At 44.0% G+C, this 19,398-nt stretch overlaps 1 protein-coding gene across 1 annotated transcript in view; it reads right to left on the bottom strand.

Annotated features, from left to right (window-relative positions):
- Nucleotides 1–19,398, bottom strand: part of ZSWIM5 (zinc finger, SWIM-type containing 5) — a 123,507-nt gene that overhangs the window by 13,923 nt on the left and 90,186 nt on the right. The window contains exons 5-8 of the mRNA XM_015408268.1: nt 18,487–18,635; nt 12,084–12,234; nt 1,803–1,982; nt 645–821 (exon numbers count right to left, since the gene is read on the bottom strand). Coding sequence (XP_015263754.1) covers nt 645–821; nt 1,803–1,982; nt 12,084–12,234; nt 18,487–18,635 — 657 coding nt within the window. The remainder of the gene's footprint in view (nt 1–644; nt 822–1,802; nt 1,983–12,083; nt 12,235–18,486; nt 18,636–19,398) is intronic.

The following is a 19,398-nucleotide window of genomic DNA, read 5'->3' as shown; positions in this document are numbered from 1 at the left end:
TGCTCTGGATTGTAGAGCTGCAGGATATGGAGTATAGATCTCTGGTGTACCCACCTGTTACTTGTCTATAAAGCAAGTGGAATAAGAAGCACTTTCAGAAATGTCCGCCAGTAGTGAATAGTTATAATGCACTCTGACAGTTTGATTATCCCAGCTTTGGACCAAGTCCAAAGCTGGGATAGTCAAAGGGAATCTATACTGATCTGTACAAACCCCCTATGATATTCTTTCTGTATAGCCTGTAGTGTGACTTCCATGTTGTAGGAATGGATTTTAATTCCATTTCCTCCTGTTCAAAAGGGGGCATTTTGTGATACTGTTTGTTAGCACTGGAGTCTGCACCTTTGTTCTCCAAGACCCAAGATAGGCAAGGTATCCCCAGCAAAGGACCAGAGACCAGGCAACAATTATTTGACAGCTTCTGTGAAGGAACCCAATTGGCACAGGACTACTCAAGCTTGAGGCTGTGAATTCCTAGGATCCACATGGTGAGCAGGTGAAGAGTCATGCATGTGTGTACCACTCTTATTCCCCCAAGAAAGAGGCTAAAAATTCAAACTTAGCTTAAGCAAACACAATATTCCTCCAAACTAGTGTGGATTGAGAAGAGGAATAAGGGCTACCACCAAGAAAAATAAGCTTACCCAGCCATAATGGCTGTCCTTGTGAGTTGAAGAGAAGGCCCTCACCCTCCCTTTGGAAAGAAGGAGAGATGTAGAAGTCACTGCTGATTATTCGTTGGAGGTGGCTGTCCTGCCAGTGCAGGTCACAGCCTTCAATAGCACGAGTGAACACGGTGCGTCTCGGCCTTGCTAAGGAGTCTAAAAGGAAACGAACATAGAGGGTCATCTGCTATGACTTGTGGGCTCCTATTATCCTTCATGCTAGCTTGGTTAATTCTCAACCTTTGTCGCACGAAATTTGGTGTTCCCATATGACGAAACCAAAATTGGAGTAGCATGCTTCCATATCAACCACCGGCAGAAACACTGGGCAGAGAAAGTTGAAGAAGGGGTGCCATGTAACATGCTAGAAATATTACTCTGGCACCGGGCAGTGTTAACCGTAGGACACACTGGAGAGCTCTTGTGGTCCTGCAGCCCAGCCTTCCCCACACCAAACTTATAAACAGAATTGCTAGATGCCATGTTCTTATACCCAAGATAAAGCCATGACCAGAAAACAGATACAGCACATTTTAAGCCTAGCTCTCCCATCCCCACCATGATTTCTGGTAAGCAGAGGCTCAGAACTTCTGCACCAGAAGAAGGTCTCAGGTTTAATTCTCAGTTTTAAAAGATCTCAGACTCAAGGTATTGGAAAATGCCTTTCTTTGCCTAACAGTTGCTACCAGTTGAAGTAGAACACATACAGAATTGGGCAGGAATGGCTCAAGATTGCAATGCACAACAGTGGTGCACCTACTGAAGTCCTGGTTATAAACATGAGATTTGTCAGGGCACACCAGAGCACAGGAGATAACTGAGGAGACAGCAAATGTTAATTGAGCTGTTGAATTCAGCAGTTTTTGTTCAGTGAAACAGGTTAATCTGAACATATCTTGGGACTAGTAAAGAGCAAGGAACAAACTACCGTTGTTAGAGGTGCATACTGTTATACTTTTCATATCACTCAAAATACTTCCAAAGGTCTACCGCCTGGCATGCAGAGGCAACAATGGGATATTTCTTATCTGAACAACCTTTATGTGCTTGTGAAGTTGAAATGTTGCAAGACTTTTTTCTACTGGAGACATTCAGTGTTACAGCAGAGATCAAAATGTTCAACCTCCCCCCGCTTACCTTGCTGATGATTGGAGCTCTGTGTAAGTGCAGTAGTGATGTTAGGAAGTTCATTGCCATAATTTCCATCTTCCAAAGGGCAAACATCCATATCGCCCCATTTCCGGAGCTGTCGAAGCCAGCAGGCCTTCTCTTCTAGTGTACAGTGAGGGTTTAACACAACGCATACCCACAGGGCCCCTGTAAAAATAAACCAGGTGAAGGAATGCATCAGGAGTTAGTTGATGCTATCTGACATGAGCATGCAACCTGCTTTCCTTGCTGCCTCCTTGCCTGTAAATGTCTCAAAAACATCCACATCTTGTTTCAGGGAAATGCACTGAATTCCAGAGAGAAAAATTATATAAAAGAAAATAAATTACTGACATAAACATCTTGCATAATGAAGTTAAATTATATTGTAGAGGCAGTGGTTGAATATATATCTGAGACTGTTTCTGACTATCAGGACAAATCTGGTGTTTCGACTGCACAACAAAGCTTGCTTAAAATTATGCTAGCAAACTCAAGGTCAGAAGGTCTAAATAATAAGCTGGTTTTTATCCTGCTTTATTTGTATCTGCAATACAGCAAAGTGTATCCAGTTCTTTACCTCACAAGACCTGCTTTATCCAGATCAATGTAAAGAATCCAGCATTCGCTAGAATTTATATAGCAGTGGTTACGTAGAGAGCTGTTACATGCTGAACTTAAGGAAAGATACATGCATGCACATACAGAGACAAGGCAATATATTTTATCTGGCTAATTTTCGCATCTGCAGGAGTTCTGTGTAACCTGAAAACTTGCCTAACATAAGAACATAAGAGACACCAATGTTGGATCAGGCCAAAGGCCCATCCAGTCCAACACTCTGTGTCACACAGTGGCCAGAAATACCAGTGCCATCACCAGTTGGGCCAGAACATTAGAAGCCCTCCCACTGTTGCCCCCCCCCCCCAAGCACCAAGAAGACAGAGCATCACTTACCCCAGAGTCCCTGTATATAAATATTGCTTCTATATTCACATGCCTTCTCCTGTGATGTCTTTTGAGAACAAGCTGTGTCTTGTTTCCTGTTGCAAGCCAATTGGTGAGGCCACATGGCCTCAATAGCCATGCCATAAACCCACATTCTTTCACACTTTCATGCCAAAAGGCAGACCTCATGGCTACACTTTCTGGCCCACATGCGACTAGTCATGTAGACCATGAAGAAGCTGTGGAGTTTGGGTCACCTGACTGTAGGAGGGGCTCCAAACTTCTAGCCATTCCTGTGTTGCAGCTATGGCAACCAACAATTGGGCACACCCATGCCCACTCGCAATTGGCTGATGGCCACGGCTAATTTGTGACTGGAATTGGAGTATAATTGTTTTTATCTCCCTTCCTCCTCTTGTCATTATCTGTTTTATGGCACCTGAAGTGCTGCCTCTTGAGAGACAAAGAGTTGCTTTGTGACTTGGAGCACATGGTTATGCAAAAATGGGATTTCCCTTCAGGCCTAGTGGTTTAAGAACATAAGAACATAAGAGACGCCAATGTTGGATCAGGCCAAAGGCCCATCCAGTCCAACACTCTGTGTCACACAGTGGCCAGAAATACCAGTGCCATCAGGAGGTCCAGCAGTGGGGCCAGGACATTAGAAGCCCTCCCACTGTTGACCCCCCCCCCAAGCACCAAGAAGACAGAGCATCACTTGCCCCAGAGCCCCTAGCTATACCTTGTGGCTAATAGCCACTGATGGACCTCTGCTCCATATGCTTATCTAATTCCCTTTTGAAGCCGTCCATGCTTGTAGCACCCACCACTTCCTGTGGCAGTGAATTCCATGTGTTAATCACTCTTTGGGTGAATAAGTACTTCCTTTTATCCGTTCTAACCCGACCGCTCAGCAATTTCATGGAGTGCCCACGGGTTCTTGTATTGTGAGAAAGGGAGAAAAGTACCTCTTTCTTTACCTGCTCTTTCCCATGCATAATCTTATAAACCTCGATCATGTCACCCCTCAGTCGTCTTTTCTCCAAGCTAAAGAGCCCTAAGCGCTTTAACCTTTCCTCATAGGGAAAGTGTTCCAACCCTTTTATCATTCGAGTTGCCCTTTTCTGCACTTTTTCCAAAGCTATAATATCCTTTTTAAGGTGTGGTGACCAGAACTGCACACAGTATTCCAAATGAGGTTGCACCATTGATTTATATAGGGGCATTATGATATTGGCTGATCTGTTTTCAATACCCTTCCTAATAATCCCCAGCATAGCATTGGCCTTTTTTTATTGCAGTCACACACGGTGTGTTATTTACTACAACTCCAAGATCTCTCTCGTGATCAGTCTCTGCCAGTTCAGACCCCATCAATGTGTATTTATATTTAGGATTTTTGGCTCCAATGTGCATCACCTTGCACTTGGCCACACTGAACCCCATTTGCCACATTGATGCCCACTTGCCCATCCTTGACAGATCCCTTTGGAGTGCCTCACAATCCTCACTGGTTTTCACCACCCTGAACAACTTCGTATCACCCGCAAATTTAGCCACTTCACTGCTTACTCCCAACTCCAAATCATTAATGAACAAGTTAAAAAGCACCGGACCCAGTACTGATCCCTACGGTACCCCACTGCTTACCACCCTCCACTGAGAAATTGCCCATTTATACTCACTCTCTGTTTCCTATGAATTAGCCAGTTTTTGATCTACAAAAGGACTTGTCCTTTTATCCCATGATTTTTGAGCTTACTTAGGAGCCTTTGATGAGGAACTTTATCAAAGGCTTTCTGGAAGTCAAGGTAAACAATATCTATTGGATCCCCCTTGTCCACTTTTCACCAATGATAAAAGCTTTTCGCTTGCCTACTTTTCACCAATGATAAAAGTGCTCCAGAAAAAAAATAACTGTGAGACCAAGCAGGCTGCTCTTTTTTTACAAGTAGCAGTGGTTTCTCTGCTAAGCTTAAAAGTCACCATTATTCTCACAGCTATCATACATTTATATGCTGCCTGTGATCCACCAAGTCCAGCAAAACTCCTCACTCATGTACAGCAGCCAACCTGTCACAGGAATCTATAAACCTACTGTTTTTGCTACCTGCATCAAGCTTCTGGAGGATCTCCTATTATTCAGCAGCAGTCAGACTGGGGGGGTGTCATACTTTATGTAGGCCTGAACTTGGGGTTGCCAGCCTCTAGGTGGGGCCTGGAGATCTCCTGCTTTTACAACTGATCTCCAGCTGACAGAGATCAGCTCCCCTGGAGAAAATGGCTGCTTTGAAGGGTGGACTCTACAGCATTGTACCATGCTGAGGCCCCTACCTTCCCCAAACCCTGCCCTCTCCCAGATCCACCCCCAAAGTCTCCAGTTATTTTCCAGCCCAGACTTGGCAACCCCATCTGAACTACACTGCAGTACAAGCAACCCATTCCTGCCAATTTCCATCTTTCAGTCCTGCCTTCCACTCCTTTCCAGTCACTCAGTCTCTGACCCCAACATGTTTCCAAACTGCTCAGACTCTTCCACAAACAGCAAGAAGCTGCAAAGCACTGTGAACAGCAGTGCCATAGAACTGGTTTGGATAGTCCCTGGCATTTCTTTTTGAGGTTCAACCACAATACAGGGCTGGCATCCTTGAACTTCTTTCTAAGAGTTTCTTTCCTTCCCTTGCAGAAGAGGAAAAAAAAACACAGCTCTGTAGCTCTGGCTTTTGAAGTCTCCCAGCCATCAGGTCCTCCCATGGAGCTGCTTACCCAAAGCTGCCAGTTTAAAGAGTCAGTTATTTTGATAAAGGGCTGGGGAGGGGGGTTGCCATGATGCTCAGCTCGAAGCAATTCACAGATCTGGCTCCCAGGTGGCAAGTTTTTAACCTCTTATTTGGGTTTATACAAAACAGCTGATCTAAACCACAGACTAATGGAAGTGAATGACTGGGGATGGTTTTCTCCCTAATTGTTCTGTTCCTTGCATGAGTTTTTTTTTTAAAAAATCTGGTACTAGTTACTGTCAGAAAAAAGGGATCAAGAACTGAAGTACAGACAACTCAGAACACTTGCTGGGGCCCAAGACTGCCACTCCTATTGATCAGACTGGAAACACTGACAAAGACAGGGCCCACTTGGACAACTCAGTCCAGATGCAATACTATGATTTGACTCTATGGCCCAAGCCTCAGACTTGCAGGCTTTGTCTTCTTTTCTCTTCCTCAGGAATCCTGCAATTCCTTGCCTTCCTCTTTTTTTTCTTCTTCAGGAAACCATAACTTGAAGTTAAACACATGTTAAACAAACTATGGCCCTGGTCACACGGAGCATTTGCCGCGCTAAAGATACAGATGATAGGCGGATTTTCCGGGCGCGATCACACCGCAACATCTGGGAAGCGTAGTGCTCCCGTGGCTATCCTGTGGCTTCCCACCAAAGATGCGGAGTAAAAAACTAGTACTTATGAGGTACTGGTTTCTGGACACCGCCGGGCAAGGGCGGGCGTCTGATCATGTTTCCGGTGGAATCCCGTGGCATTTGGCGCCCGCCGATGTTCCATTGCAAACAAGGGGTTCACCCCCCCAAGTCTCCGCAGGATGCGCAAAAGCGCCCAACAGCGCATGCGCACAAACTACAGTAAAAAAAACATCCGTTTTCCATGGAAGCGGCACCTAGCGATTGCTGCTGTGATTGCGCCGCGCCGCTTCTTTGCCGCGCTGCAGGATAGCCATGTGATCGGCACCTCACCCCCTAACCACGGGACCTCGACGGGACATGTGATCGGGTGGCCGCGCATTATTTGCTCCGGGGCAAACAGCCACGCTTCCCCCCCCGCATTTTCCAGCCCATGTGACCGGGACCTATGGGTGTTACAAACTTAGTTGGTATCCTAAGCTGTGCCAGTGTTTGAAGGTAGGATAGGAGGATAATACTTTTCACTTGCACTGGCATCTACGTGATGGTGTATAACACTGCGTAACATTGCACCAGCACTGGGAGGCATACCTAGGATGGAAAAGGCTTGGGAAGCACATTTCAAAGCAATGTAAAATAATAATATACAAAGTGTAAGTATGGCCTGCTCTAAGTCATAACATGTTCCTGACACCATACCATTCTACATTGACAGTGGGGCTATACCACTGCAGTACCAGCAGGGCTTAGTGTGAGTATATTTCCCACCTATACCCATATATCCTCAGGATACAGCAGCATAGGGTATAGTTACAATTCTAAGCCATTTGAAGACAGGACTTTAGGTTGTACTATGAGACATTTAAACTTATATATTTCATTAATATGTCAACTGCTACAATTTTATATACTAACAAAGTTATCAATTATGCATTTATGTTCTTTAAAGCAATAAAGTAAGCTTAGTTTGATAAAAGAATTAATATAGAATATATTTAAATTTCCACCCAAATATTGGTTTAAAAAGAAAAAACAAACTTAAAACTGATTCTTCCCATATGCCCTCAAAATTTCTGGAAAATTTACATCTCTAGCCTGGACAAAATCTAAGTGTGCAATCCTAAAAAGAGTTCCACCCTTCTGAATCCATTGCCATGCCCCCTGACATCACCGGAAGTGATGTCAGAAGGGGAAGCAAAGGGGGGGGGAAGGCATCTTCAAAAGCCTCCCCTTCCCTTCCCCAGCTGGCCTGCGGGGGGGGGAGCGAAGAGAGAAGGGGGCATGGCATATGCTAATAGCCTAGTAGCTCATTAGCATACCATATGCTAATGAGCTCCTGCAGCTCTTTTTCTACAAAAAGATCCCTGCTACAGATAATGGTACTGAAAGCCACTGAGAAACCTAGGATAATTAAGACAGTCACAATCTTTGATATAGGTAATCTGCCAGGTTAACAAAGTTTCCAACCTAAAATCCATTTGGAAACCCTAATCAAATGGATTAAGATTAACTCTTAAACACATAAATCTGCCTTTTACTACTGTTCCATCTATCTTTTTTGTTGTATAGATATTTTTATTGTTATTATTATTATCTTCCTGATATACATTTTCATATTCCATTATAATTTAACAGTTTTTCCCCGTCCTTCCCCCCTCCCACCAGTCTGTTGTTTTTAGTCCTTTTCTCTCAGCCAGGGGCATAGTGTTTGAAGCTTCCACTGAACATTGTTCCTTTGTTCTTCTTCCATCCATCTCCAGTATATGGTCCATTTCTCTTGAATTGTCGCTGTTCTTTGCTGTTCCATCTATCAGTACTGTCTTGAATGGCTGGTGGCAGCTCTCCAGAGCCCTAGACAGATAGGAGTTTGTCCAAGATCTTCAACTTGGCACTCCTTAAGATCCCCACTGGCAATATGGGAATAATAATACTGCCTTATATTTCAAAGTTGTTATAAAGATTACTGGCATAACATATGTGAAGTGTTTGGAATGATGAAAGCACTGTATAAATGCATTTTTAGCTGGAAATGCTGGGGACTAACCCTGCAAATAGGCACAAATAGCCACGCCTCCCCCCCCGCGTTATCTGGCCCGTGTGACCGGGCCTAGATACCTTGTTCCTGGGCTCTTGGACCTCTCCTGAACTTTAGGACCTCTGGACTGACTTATTGTGTAAGGACTTATACTTTGACTGCTTGACCGGATTACACAAAGGATTCATATTATTTACTGGGCTATATTTTTACACCTGTTGTGGACTAGTCTCTCTTTGTTCTTCGAAAGCATGTTATGCATCAATTTCTTCTTTATATAGAATGATGAATAATGTAAGTATTTATTAATTTTCTAATCACTATAATTAATTACACCAATTACTTTATAAAAGTCCTTATTGAAAATTTCTTGTTAAATTTATTACAGATAAGGCAGCATATCACAGTTTCTTGTTCACATCGGCTTCCTGGCTGTATAATTCAGCATGAACTCAAAACCATGTATCATTTAGGAAGGCCAGCTTTCTCCTGCTACAAAGGTCAGTAAAGAGTAAGGACCTCCTCAGAAGATAAAAAGCACAGTGGATTAAAAGGGTTAAGTAGTGAAAAGGGTTGAGTAAGCCTTGCTGCAGGGCAACAGCTTAGCTCTGTTCGCTGTTATTAAAAAAGAAAGAGAAGAAGATACATGCATAGCCTTTAAAAAAGAAAAAAACCCAAGAGAGCTAAGAATTAATGAAACTGTGGCTCACTTCCGCCATTTGTCTCTTTTCTTCTTAAACAGCATCCTCTTTTGCACTAGGACAGGGGTAGAACCTCAGTCCCTAAATAAAATTCTAGCATGAGGTGCAGGGAAAACCCCTTGCATAATTTGTCACAAGTGACATCGGGTGCCCATAACACTCAGTTCACACATCAGTCACAGCCGCAATAGACACTTTATTTATTTGTTTGTTTGGGACATTTTTATGCTGCCTCTCCAGGAATCTGTCTAAATTGGCTTACAAAACAAAATTAATAAAAACAGAACATTGGAAGATATTACCGTAATTAAAATTCAGCATTAAAATCCAGCCCAGCATAAAAACATTGATGGACATCTTAAAATAAGAGTTTCAAGATTAAAATTAGCTGGGCAGGGTGAAGCGAGGGGGAAATTACCCAGATCCCCAGTACATCAGAACATAAGAGAAGCCAATGTTGGATCAGGCCAATGGCCCATCCAGTCCAACACTCTGTCACACAGTGGCCAAAAATACCAGGTGCCATCAGGAGGTCCATCAGTTGGGCCAGGACACTAGAAGTTCTCCCACTGTTGCCCCCCCAAGCACCAAGAATACAGAGCATCACTTGCCCCAGACTGAGAGTTCCTATCTATACCAATAATAGCCACTGATTGACCTCTGCTCCATATGTTTATCCAATTCCTTGTTGAAGCTATCCATGCTTGTAGCTGCCACCACCTCCTGTGGCAGTGAATTCCATGTGTTAATCACTCTTTGAGTGAAGAAGTACTTCCTTTTATCCATTCTAACCCTACTGCTCAGCAATTTCATTGAGTGTCCATGAGTTCTTGTATTGTGAGAAAGGGAGAAAAGTACTTCTTTCTCTACCTGCTCTATCCCATGCATAATCTTGTAAACCTCGATCATGTCACCCCTCAGTCGTCATTTCTCCAAGCTAAAGAGCCCTAAGCATTTTAACCTTTCTTCATAGGGAAAGTGTTCCAACCCTTTTATCATTCTAGTTGCCCTTTTCTGTACTTTTTCCAATGCTATAATATCATTTTTGAGATGTGGTGACCAGAACTGTACACAGTATTCCGAATAAGGTTGCACCATCGATTTATACAGGGGCATTATGATACTGGCTGATCTGTTTTCAATTCCCTTCTCAATAATCCCCAGCATAGCGTTGGCCTTTTTTATTGCAGTCTCACACTGTCTTGACATTTTCAGTGAGTTATCTACTACGACTCCAAGATCTCTCTCTTGGTCAGACTCTGCCAGTTCAGACCACATCAATGTGTATTTATAGTTAGGATTTTTGGCCCCAATGTGCATCACTTTGCACTTGGCCACATTGAACCCCATTTGCCACGTTGTTGCCCACTTGCCCATCCTCGACAGATCCCTTTGGAGTGCCTCACAATCCTCCCTGGTTTTCACCACTCTGAACAATTTTGTGTCATCTGCAAATTTAGCCACTTCATTGCTTACTCCCAACTCCAAATCATTAATGAACAACTTAAAAAGCACCGGACCCAGTACTGATCCCTACGGTACCCCACTGCTTACCACCCTCCACTGAGAAATTGCCCATTTATACTCACTCTCTGTTTCCTATGAATTAGCCAGTTTTTGATCTACAAAAGGACTTGTACATTTTATCCCATGACTATTGAGCTTACTTAGGAGCCTTTGATGAGGAACTTTATCAAAAACTTTCTGGAAGTCAAGGTAAACAACATCTACTGGGTCCCCCTTGTCCACGTGTTTGTTCACTTAAGAATATTTGGCAGGGAGGGACAGGAGTAACAGTCTGCACAGGCCCTTAAAAGGCAGCAGAGCGTATGCTGCTTTAAATAAGAAATGTGAACAACTACTTCTTTATTAATTCAATGGGGTTGGATCCCATGACTCTGTTCCACTAAGGGCAGCACTTTCCTCCTGGACTAAGAGCATCCCTCCTCATTTGACAGAAGGCTCCTTTGTACTGGAGGAAAACAGCTGGCATTACAGGAATGGAGCCACAGGATCCAACCTTGTGACATTCCATAGCACTGTAAATATCCTGTCTTCAACTGAAAGCCTGTACTCCAACCCATTGTGTCTCTTTCCTTGTCTTTCACAGGTTATGGTGCATACTCTGAATTGCAGGCCATAAAAAACCAAAAACCCTTTTGGAAAAATGTGGACAATATATGCTAGAGACTCAGGAACAAATTGCAGAGTAGAATGCAGAGAGAGCCCAGAGCCTTCTCCAGCAACCATGGCTTACCCTTCTCAGCTCCTTTCTTTCTCCATATTAGCATTCTCTTGCCTCCATACTCCACCCTATAATGGCTATCAGTGCCAGAAGTATGCTTGTGCAAATATATATCTTTGTACTGTGTTATCATATTTGATCATTCCTCAACAGCAGTATGTCTGTTTTTTGTTGGGTTTTTGTTTTTGGTAGACATTAGACAAAGTCCTGAGCGCAAGCTGGCAACTGTATTTCACTCACCATCTCTACCATCAGGATGATCTCTGCTGCACTTGTTCTAGGCTGCTGTAACAATCTGAACACAAAGCTACATCAAGGACTGTGCATTTTGGTCCAAGAAGAGAGCAGGTTGTTTGGCTCACACAATTCACTAGCTGCTCCAAAAGAAGCACCATCTCCCCAATGACAGGCTATGGCAGATTGTCTTGGAATATAAACCCAGTTTTAAACACAAGTGAAGTTCAAAGAGGTGGCTGTATGAGAGCCTCTAGGCTTCCACCACCCTGACTTACAGTGGAAAGCACTTATCCTGGCTGCCAAAAGGCAGAGATAAGGCCTGAAGGGGACTTAGCTCTATAAATGCATCTTCCATTTCCTATTGAGATAAAAAATGAGGGGGGGAAACAGTCTTTCTAAACTCAGATGTTAAATCTCAGGAAAAATGTTCACCACTAGAGAAATGTTCACTGCCAAGAAATCACTAACTGTTTCTGTCTCTCATAGTCACCCCCACCCCGGAATGCCGCCTTCTAGCTCTGCGCAGCTTCTAACTATCCCCCAAAGCCACCTGTCCTAAACAAATCACCAGAGTTCTTGCAGCCTTTGAGATCTGTGCTCCACAAGGGCTTCTTCAGCCTCTTCGATCACAAAGTTGGACAAACTGTCACCTGTCGTGGAACTCCTCCTCTGACACTGATGAGGAAACTCACCCAGCTCATCCCATAGCTGCCGGCATTTGTCTGTCATGCCCGTTCCCTGTTGCCTCCAAAGAGCAAGCCGTGGGTCTGCCATAAACTGTTCAGTTATTAGCGTCAGCATCCTGGCTCCATTGGAATCTCTCATTCGCAGCATTTCACGGACCTAAAGCAAAGTAAGAAGAGTGGTATATTTTAATTTCACAGAAAATGGATCAACTGGAGAGGAAGACTATTTTTTGTCCATTAAGCAAGAATCAAAGATCCTCAGTGGAATTAGGCATCCTACAAGACAGAGAAGAAGTCTTCAAAATACCATCCCAGTACCTAGTGTGCAAAGGGCAAGCAAAGAGTGCACATATACCTGCATAACTACAGATCTATTGTGGTATTCAAAGTTATTGTTTGTAATCAAGATGTGCCATGGAATTTTCCCTAGCTTTAATTCCCAGCCTGTTTAAGGAGACCAGGACGATCCAGAATGGGAGATCCCTTCCCCTGAAATCTGGATAGACCAAGTGTGTTGACGTCACCTGACAGAAGCACCACCCATCGCTCAAGGTATCCCTGCTTTGCTGCATCTACCCTGCCTCCAACTCTCCTTTCTTAATTGCCATAGATGAGGAGTGGCTCCTCAGGATCATCTCAGGTTGGGAAAATATCACAGGGAGAAACTTGAAACCCCTCACACTATGGTCCCAATCAGAATTGTGCCCCCCATGCAACTAATAATGGCACTTTAAAAAACTGGGCGCTCCAGTTGCAGAACTCCCTAGAAAACATAGGCTGGACCATCTCCTACTAAAGGGTGTGTGTGTGTGTTTCCTTGATTTCAATGGGCTGTTTAAATGGATCGAATGAGGAGCAGTCTGAAAGATCTGTACTATGTGTTGGCTTCTGTCAGCTTTTCTACTGGTGAAAACAAGTGGAGGGGGTCTCCTTTGACCATCCAACAAGGCTATCCTGGGGATCCTGGAGCCCAAATGTGGCTATGCAGAATTGAGCAATAGCAAGAAGGAGAAATCTGTGAGATAAAGCGAAAAACTGGCTGGATCCAACATGTTGTTGTTGTTCAGTTACACAGTCGACTCCGAATCTTCACGACCCCATGGACCAGATCACGCCAGGCCCTTCTGTCTTCCGCCGTCCTCTGAAGCTTGCTCAATTTCATGTTCGTTGCATCGATGACACTGTCTAACCATCTCATCCTTTGCTGTCCCCGTCTTCTTTGACCTTCAATCTTTCCCAGCATCAGGGTCTTCTCCAGTGAGTGCTCCCTTCTCATTTGGTGGCCAAAGTATTTGAGCTTCAACTTCAGGATCTGGCCTTCCAGGGAACAGTCAGGGTTGATTTCTTTTAGGATTGACTGATTTGATCTCCTTGCAGTCCAAGGGACTCTCAAGAGTCTTCTCCAGCACCATAGTTCAAAAGAATCTATTCTTCAGCGCTCGGCCTTCCTTATAGTCCAACTTTCGCAGCCATACATTTCAGATCCAACATAATGTGAAGTAAAGTGGCATTTCCCATACACTCATCTCCCAGTCTGCACCGTATTATCCATGACCATCTCATTATCACTCTATTGACTGAGCACAAGCACTGGTTGGTTTGGGGGGGGGGGCTCCTACATTTCTTCCCACCTCCACCCAAGAGTTAGTGATATGTTTAAGCATTGGTTTATTTCCCATTCTCAGTATCAAAAAGGAAAATATGCAGTGCATACAGGAAAGACTTTCCCGCTATTACTTAATGAATAAAAAAGTCTTTTGGCATACTGTGCTAATGAAAACAAGCACAATTTCAACAAACATTGCTGATCAGGGACCAAGAGAGGGAAAGAAACAGCTCTTATTGAAGGAGGAAGGTTTCAGTTAATTGTTCTATAGGTTATGAAAAAAATTATTAAAGCAACACATGTACTCAACATAAGTGAAAGCTTTAAAATAAGACTGGAAAAATTTCTCAGAAACTCCAGTACTCCATTCAAACATCATTGACGTACAATTTGTTCATGACTAGAATGAGCATGAAATCCTCAAGCTCACATCTACCTCCCCTCAATACAGAACTGAGACTGAAAGCTTTATTTTTACTTTAACCACAAGTTTTGAATCTAACCACAATTGTTGTGATGTCTGAAATCAGGTGCATCAAAAGTCAGTTCTGAAATTTGTTTCTTACCCATTGTGACAGAAACGCTAACACCTTACTAAGGCTCAAGAGTGCCACCTACAGCATATGGGATAAGAACATAAGAAGAACCAAGGTGGGTCAGACCAATGATCCATCTAGGCCCTGGTCACACGGGCCAGATAATGTGGGGGGAGGCGTGGCTGTTTGCCCCGAAGCATAATAAAGTGTGGTAGCCTGATCACACGGTCCCCCGAGTTTTCGCGCTTAGGCTGTTAGCTGGCGATCACACGGCGATGCTGGAGCTTGGCAAAGAAGCAGCATGGCAAGCATTTCACGTTTGTGCGCATGAGCAGTTCTGCGGAGCATCACTGCTTTCAGTTAAGTGTTTGCGCGCATGCGCTTACAAAAACCATCCGGTTTGCGATGGGACATGGATGGGTGCCGGATGCCATGGGATACTTGCGCTCCCGCGATCAGACGCCTGCCCCTGCCCCGCGTTTTCCGGATACTAGTGCACTTTCCAAGGTAGTTTTTTACTGCACATCTTCAGCGGGACGCCATGGGTGCGCTACGCTTCCCAGATGCTGCGGTGTGAACACGCCCCGAAAATCCGCCTGACATTCGTGCCTTTAGCGCAGCAAATCCTCCGTGTGAACGGGGCCCTAGTCCAGCATCCTGTCTCACATAGTGGCCAACCAGTTCCTCTGGAGGGCCAACAACAGGGCATAGAGGCCAAGGCCTTCCCCTGATGTTGCCTCCTGGCTCTGGGATTCAGAAGCTTAGTGCCTTTGAATATGAAGGTTCCCCTCAGCCACCATGGCTAGTAGCCATTGATAGACTATCTAACCTTCCTTTTAAAGCTGTTTATTCCTGTGGCCATCAGTACATCCTCTGACAGTGAATTCCATATTTTAGTCGCTATCTGTGTAAAGCAGCATTTCTTTTTGTCCATCCTGAACCTACTGCCCACCAGTTTCATTAGATGCCCTTGATTTCTATTATTTTGGGATGTTGGACAACTGGGGTTTACATTAGGTTAACCCATTTATTTCCATGCCACACTGGGCCACCCTGACAGATTTAATCCTTTTTGTATAAAGGACAATCTGGTTTTGGACAAACCTCTTATTTGTCATGGAAGCTCAAGGCCAGTACCAGATACCAATGCTCCCTCTAAGCTGTGGGTTCTTGTGAGCAAAAATTCTACTTTGTGAGCTACTGGCATTAAAGCTGTGAGCGAGTGATTTGGCTACTGCATAAATTAGTTTGCTCTGGAGCCATCCTTCCTGAGCTGAGACAAAAATGTGTGAGCCAGAAGCTAAAAAACTGTGAGCTAGCTCACACTAACTCAGCTTAGAGGGAACACTGCCAGATACCTGAAGGGTAGGACTATCATTCACTAATCTTCTGATTGGTAACAGTAGCCTCTGACATCAGAGATGGTGCTTTGTATGGGACTGGCAAAATCACTCTTAAAGAGGAGGCTGGTTTAGACCCAATTCCACTGACCATAAGTATCTGGAAATTTGGGATTTTCTCCTGTCTCCTGTCTTTAATCTTCAGAAGAAACTGGAGTCCACAGGAGGCTGGGTAGGGGTTAAAGACTCCTCCAACATCTTGTTACTGCAAGAAACTCTGCACATGCTCTGAGGAACCCAGTAATGTTGCCCTATGAGGCCCCTATTGCACCTCTATGAACTCATAAGTTATGAAAACCTGATCTGTGCTAGTTTTGTCCAAAAGGGACTGAACTGTCAGGTGACTCCAAATGATGCCAGCCACAGACACGCACCCAGAAGAAGGAAGCCTTCCTGTGAGATGATGTGTCCATGGTTCCTGTATGTCACCAACCCTCTTACCTGCAATAAGATGGACCAGTTCCTTAGCCATGTATAGCACTAAGAAGCCAGGCTGCTGCCATGCCGGGCCAGAAGATAGGGGACCCAGACTCCATGAAGAATCCCCTTTCCTTGCACGTAGGCAACATGTTTTTCCCCACCTAATACGTCACCTAGTCGAAACCACAGCTAGTTTCTCATTAGGTTTAACATTGCCCACTCCCCAGACCTTCGACCCCAGCACCAGTCAGCATATTTTTGGGGATAGACTAACAGGAGGTGTGCCAAGAGAGGTGGTCAAGCTTAGCCCTCCTAATAAAAGCGAGGGCCCAACACCAGCTCTCTCTCTCTTGCTTACTTGCACTCTTGCAATCTCTCCCCCTTGACCCCCACCCCCACCCTAAGCTTCTGACTCCTGGATGCACAGCCAGAGTCTTCTCGGGCCCCTGCTGGTTCAGGACACGACCCTTCCCCAACACCCCATAGTCCCCCTCCTTTTCCTGAGGTTTGCTCCATTTAACTGCGAACAGGTAACGTATTGCCCATCAACGGAACATCCTGCTAATGCAAATGTGCTATCCTCCTCTAAATCTGCGGAGCCTGCTTGCGGGGAGGGCAGGGTATAAATTAAAATAATAAATAAATAAAACAATATTTCCTAGATGCTGTATAATTGTGTGCTTGTGTTATTGTATGTTTGAAATACCTTCAGTAAACAAAACCATCTTATACTGACGTCAGTCTCAACGCCTGGTTTTTGGTGTGTCTGGAAGAAGCGGAACCCCTGTATACATAGATGCTCGCCCCCGCAGTTGCCTATTGCCTGGTGTAAGATCATAAATCCCCATATTAAATAGCGATATGAGGCAATTTGGCTAACAGTAAAGCCTAGGTAATGTGTACTTAGCTGAGTTAGATCAACTGTATTGCTTTTTATTTGAAAGTCTGTGCATAGTGTTATTATGTTCCTTTTTCCTGTATTTTTTCTTTTGCCCTTTTTCCACTCCCCCTTTTTAAATCTACCACCCTTTACCCTCTTTTTCTATCTTTTATAATATACATTTCTATAAAGACATTATTTGGCTTCACTTAGTATAATCAAATTCTCTGGGATATTTCTCCTGATCTCTTCCTAATGTGGTAGATTGCATGGGTGCTACATAGTTTGTTACAAACTATTTTCCAAATACTTGTTACAATGTATTTTCTACCCCATTACTTTGTTATTGGTCTAGTATTGTGTTCGAAGATACTTTCACAGTGGGTCAGTCTGGATGTTCTCACAAGATCTCTGTGTGGGGACAGCTGAGTTCTCAGGAGAGTGGTGCTTTATAAGGGAACCCCTTGTCTCAGGGAGTTTTGCTGCAAGGAAAGGCACCTTCTCCTCTTGCTTCCATAACACCCACCAACTGGGATCTTGAACTACGGTTTATTCCCGCTTTGTGGGCAAGGAGCAAACTTCTGTTAAAACTATCTGAATATGGATTTCATAACATGTAGTTAAAATAGACCTCTTAAACCAGTAAAGCTTCAAACATGGCTCTGTGAACATCAGGAGGAAGGACAGAGTGCATGAACTCAAGGATTTCAGTTCATATCATTAACAAACTTTGGTTTGTTGTGATCAAAATGCAGCACACAGCAAAGAGCAATGATATCTCAACACGTGGGATCACACCCCTTCTAAGCCCACTAACTTCAACTTTCTATTAAATAAAAATAGTTTGTTTTCATTAAAATATAGGTGATGGTTAATACAGGTTGTTAATATTCACACTGTTTAGTATGTTCAGTAGGTCTTTACATCCCTCAGACAAGATATTATCATGAGTGGGAACACTCAAGAGGCACAGACACAACAGACACTGCCCTAATAGGACTAAGGGCACCTCATCCTGCTCTTTTGTATTATTAAACTTACCACAAACAAGAGGTTATCTTCAATTTTAAGTCTCCTTAAGAGTTTCTTGGCTTAAAGACTTAGTTCTAGCATGTATTGAGAATTGGTTGTATGGTTCAGCACACATACATGTGAGCGTACGGACACAAATGGCCTGAGCATCTTACATAATATAACACATTTGAGAGATTAGGGATGGTTCTGATATATTGCAGGGAGGATGGGAAAGAATACCTCTTGAGATCCCATAGCATTTTGTGGCTACTTGTCTTCATTTCATAGTGCCACATATGCTCAGTTCATTTCTGTTTGTTCCTCTGGGTGGACATGTCTAAACATCTATTGTTCAAAATGGCAAAATACTTGGGAATAAGGACAGAAGACACTTCCTGTAGTATTCACTTTAACCCCTGGAGGCTATTAAAAGAGTCCGGTTTAAATCATGACAATGCCAGCTCAGTCTCCAGAAAGGGAAAAGGGGTGAACATTTCTGGAGCTCCTGCAGAAAGAGAGCTGAAAAGAATAGAATGCTGAAGGGAGTTCTCACCTTAGCAAACATGGAATTCAGTTGCTTCCCAGAGCCATAGTACCCTCCTTGGGAGAGGAACAGCTTCACCTGCTCTCGCACTTGTTCCTCGTCCAAATGCCAGCAATTCTCATCATCAATGCTAGCCCCTGCAGTGGGGTCTGGTGCACCTGTGGCAAGAAAAGCCCAGCTATTAAAAGAAATCACATCCAGCAATATCTTAAGAGGAGGAATTGCTTATTGTAATCACTTACTACATTCTGCTCCTACACCTGCAATGAATATGCCAGGTACAAGAGACATTCATTACATGTGTTCAGGAAAGCTAGTGTGTGTGTGTGTGTCAAGAAATGCAAAGACTTGGCCATACCAGAAGGCACACAATATCTATGACCTAATGTAATCCTAGTTTGTGGACTTTCATCCTGTTACTTCAAAGAGAACTCATAAGAACATAAGAACATAAGAGAAGCCAATGTTGGATCAGGCCAATGGCCCGTCCAGTTCAACACTCTGTCACACAGTGGCCAAAAATACCAGGTGCCATCAGGAGGTCGACCAGTGGGGCCAGGACACTAGAAGCCCTCCCACTGTTACCCCCCCCCCAAGCACCAAGAATACAGAGCATCACTTGCCCCAGACCGAGAGTTCCTATCTATACCTTGCAGCTAATAGCCACTGATGGACCTCTGCTCCATATCATATATTCTAATAGCCAACAGAGGGCGCCGTGCGGATCCTTAGTCCCAGGAAAAGGAAGCTCCGTTTGGCTCAGGAGCTTTTCCTATATATTGAGTAGTCTGCCAGTGCCTGCAGAAAAATCTAAAAACTAGAAAAAATCCTCCAGGGATGCCTGAATTCCCCCCAAATGCCTTTGAAATGGTCTTTGCAGGGCTCTGCTTCAGACACCAACTGTGTGAGAGAGGTTAGAAC

This window comes from Gekko japonicus, unplaced genomic scaffold, assembly GCF_001447785.1.
Source record: "Gekko japonicus isolate JY-2015 unplaced genomic scaffold, Gekko_japonicus_V1.1 scaffold258, whole genome shotgun sequence".
Classification (NCBI taxonomy): domain Eukaryota; kingdom Metazoa; phylum Chordata; class Lepidosauria; order Squamata; family Gekkonidae; genus Gekko; species Gekko japonicus.
The sequence above is the reverse complement of the archived record's forward strand: the minus strand, read 5'-3'. Positions and strand labels throughout refer to the sequence as shown.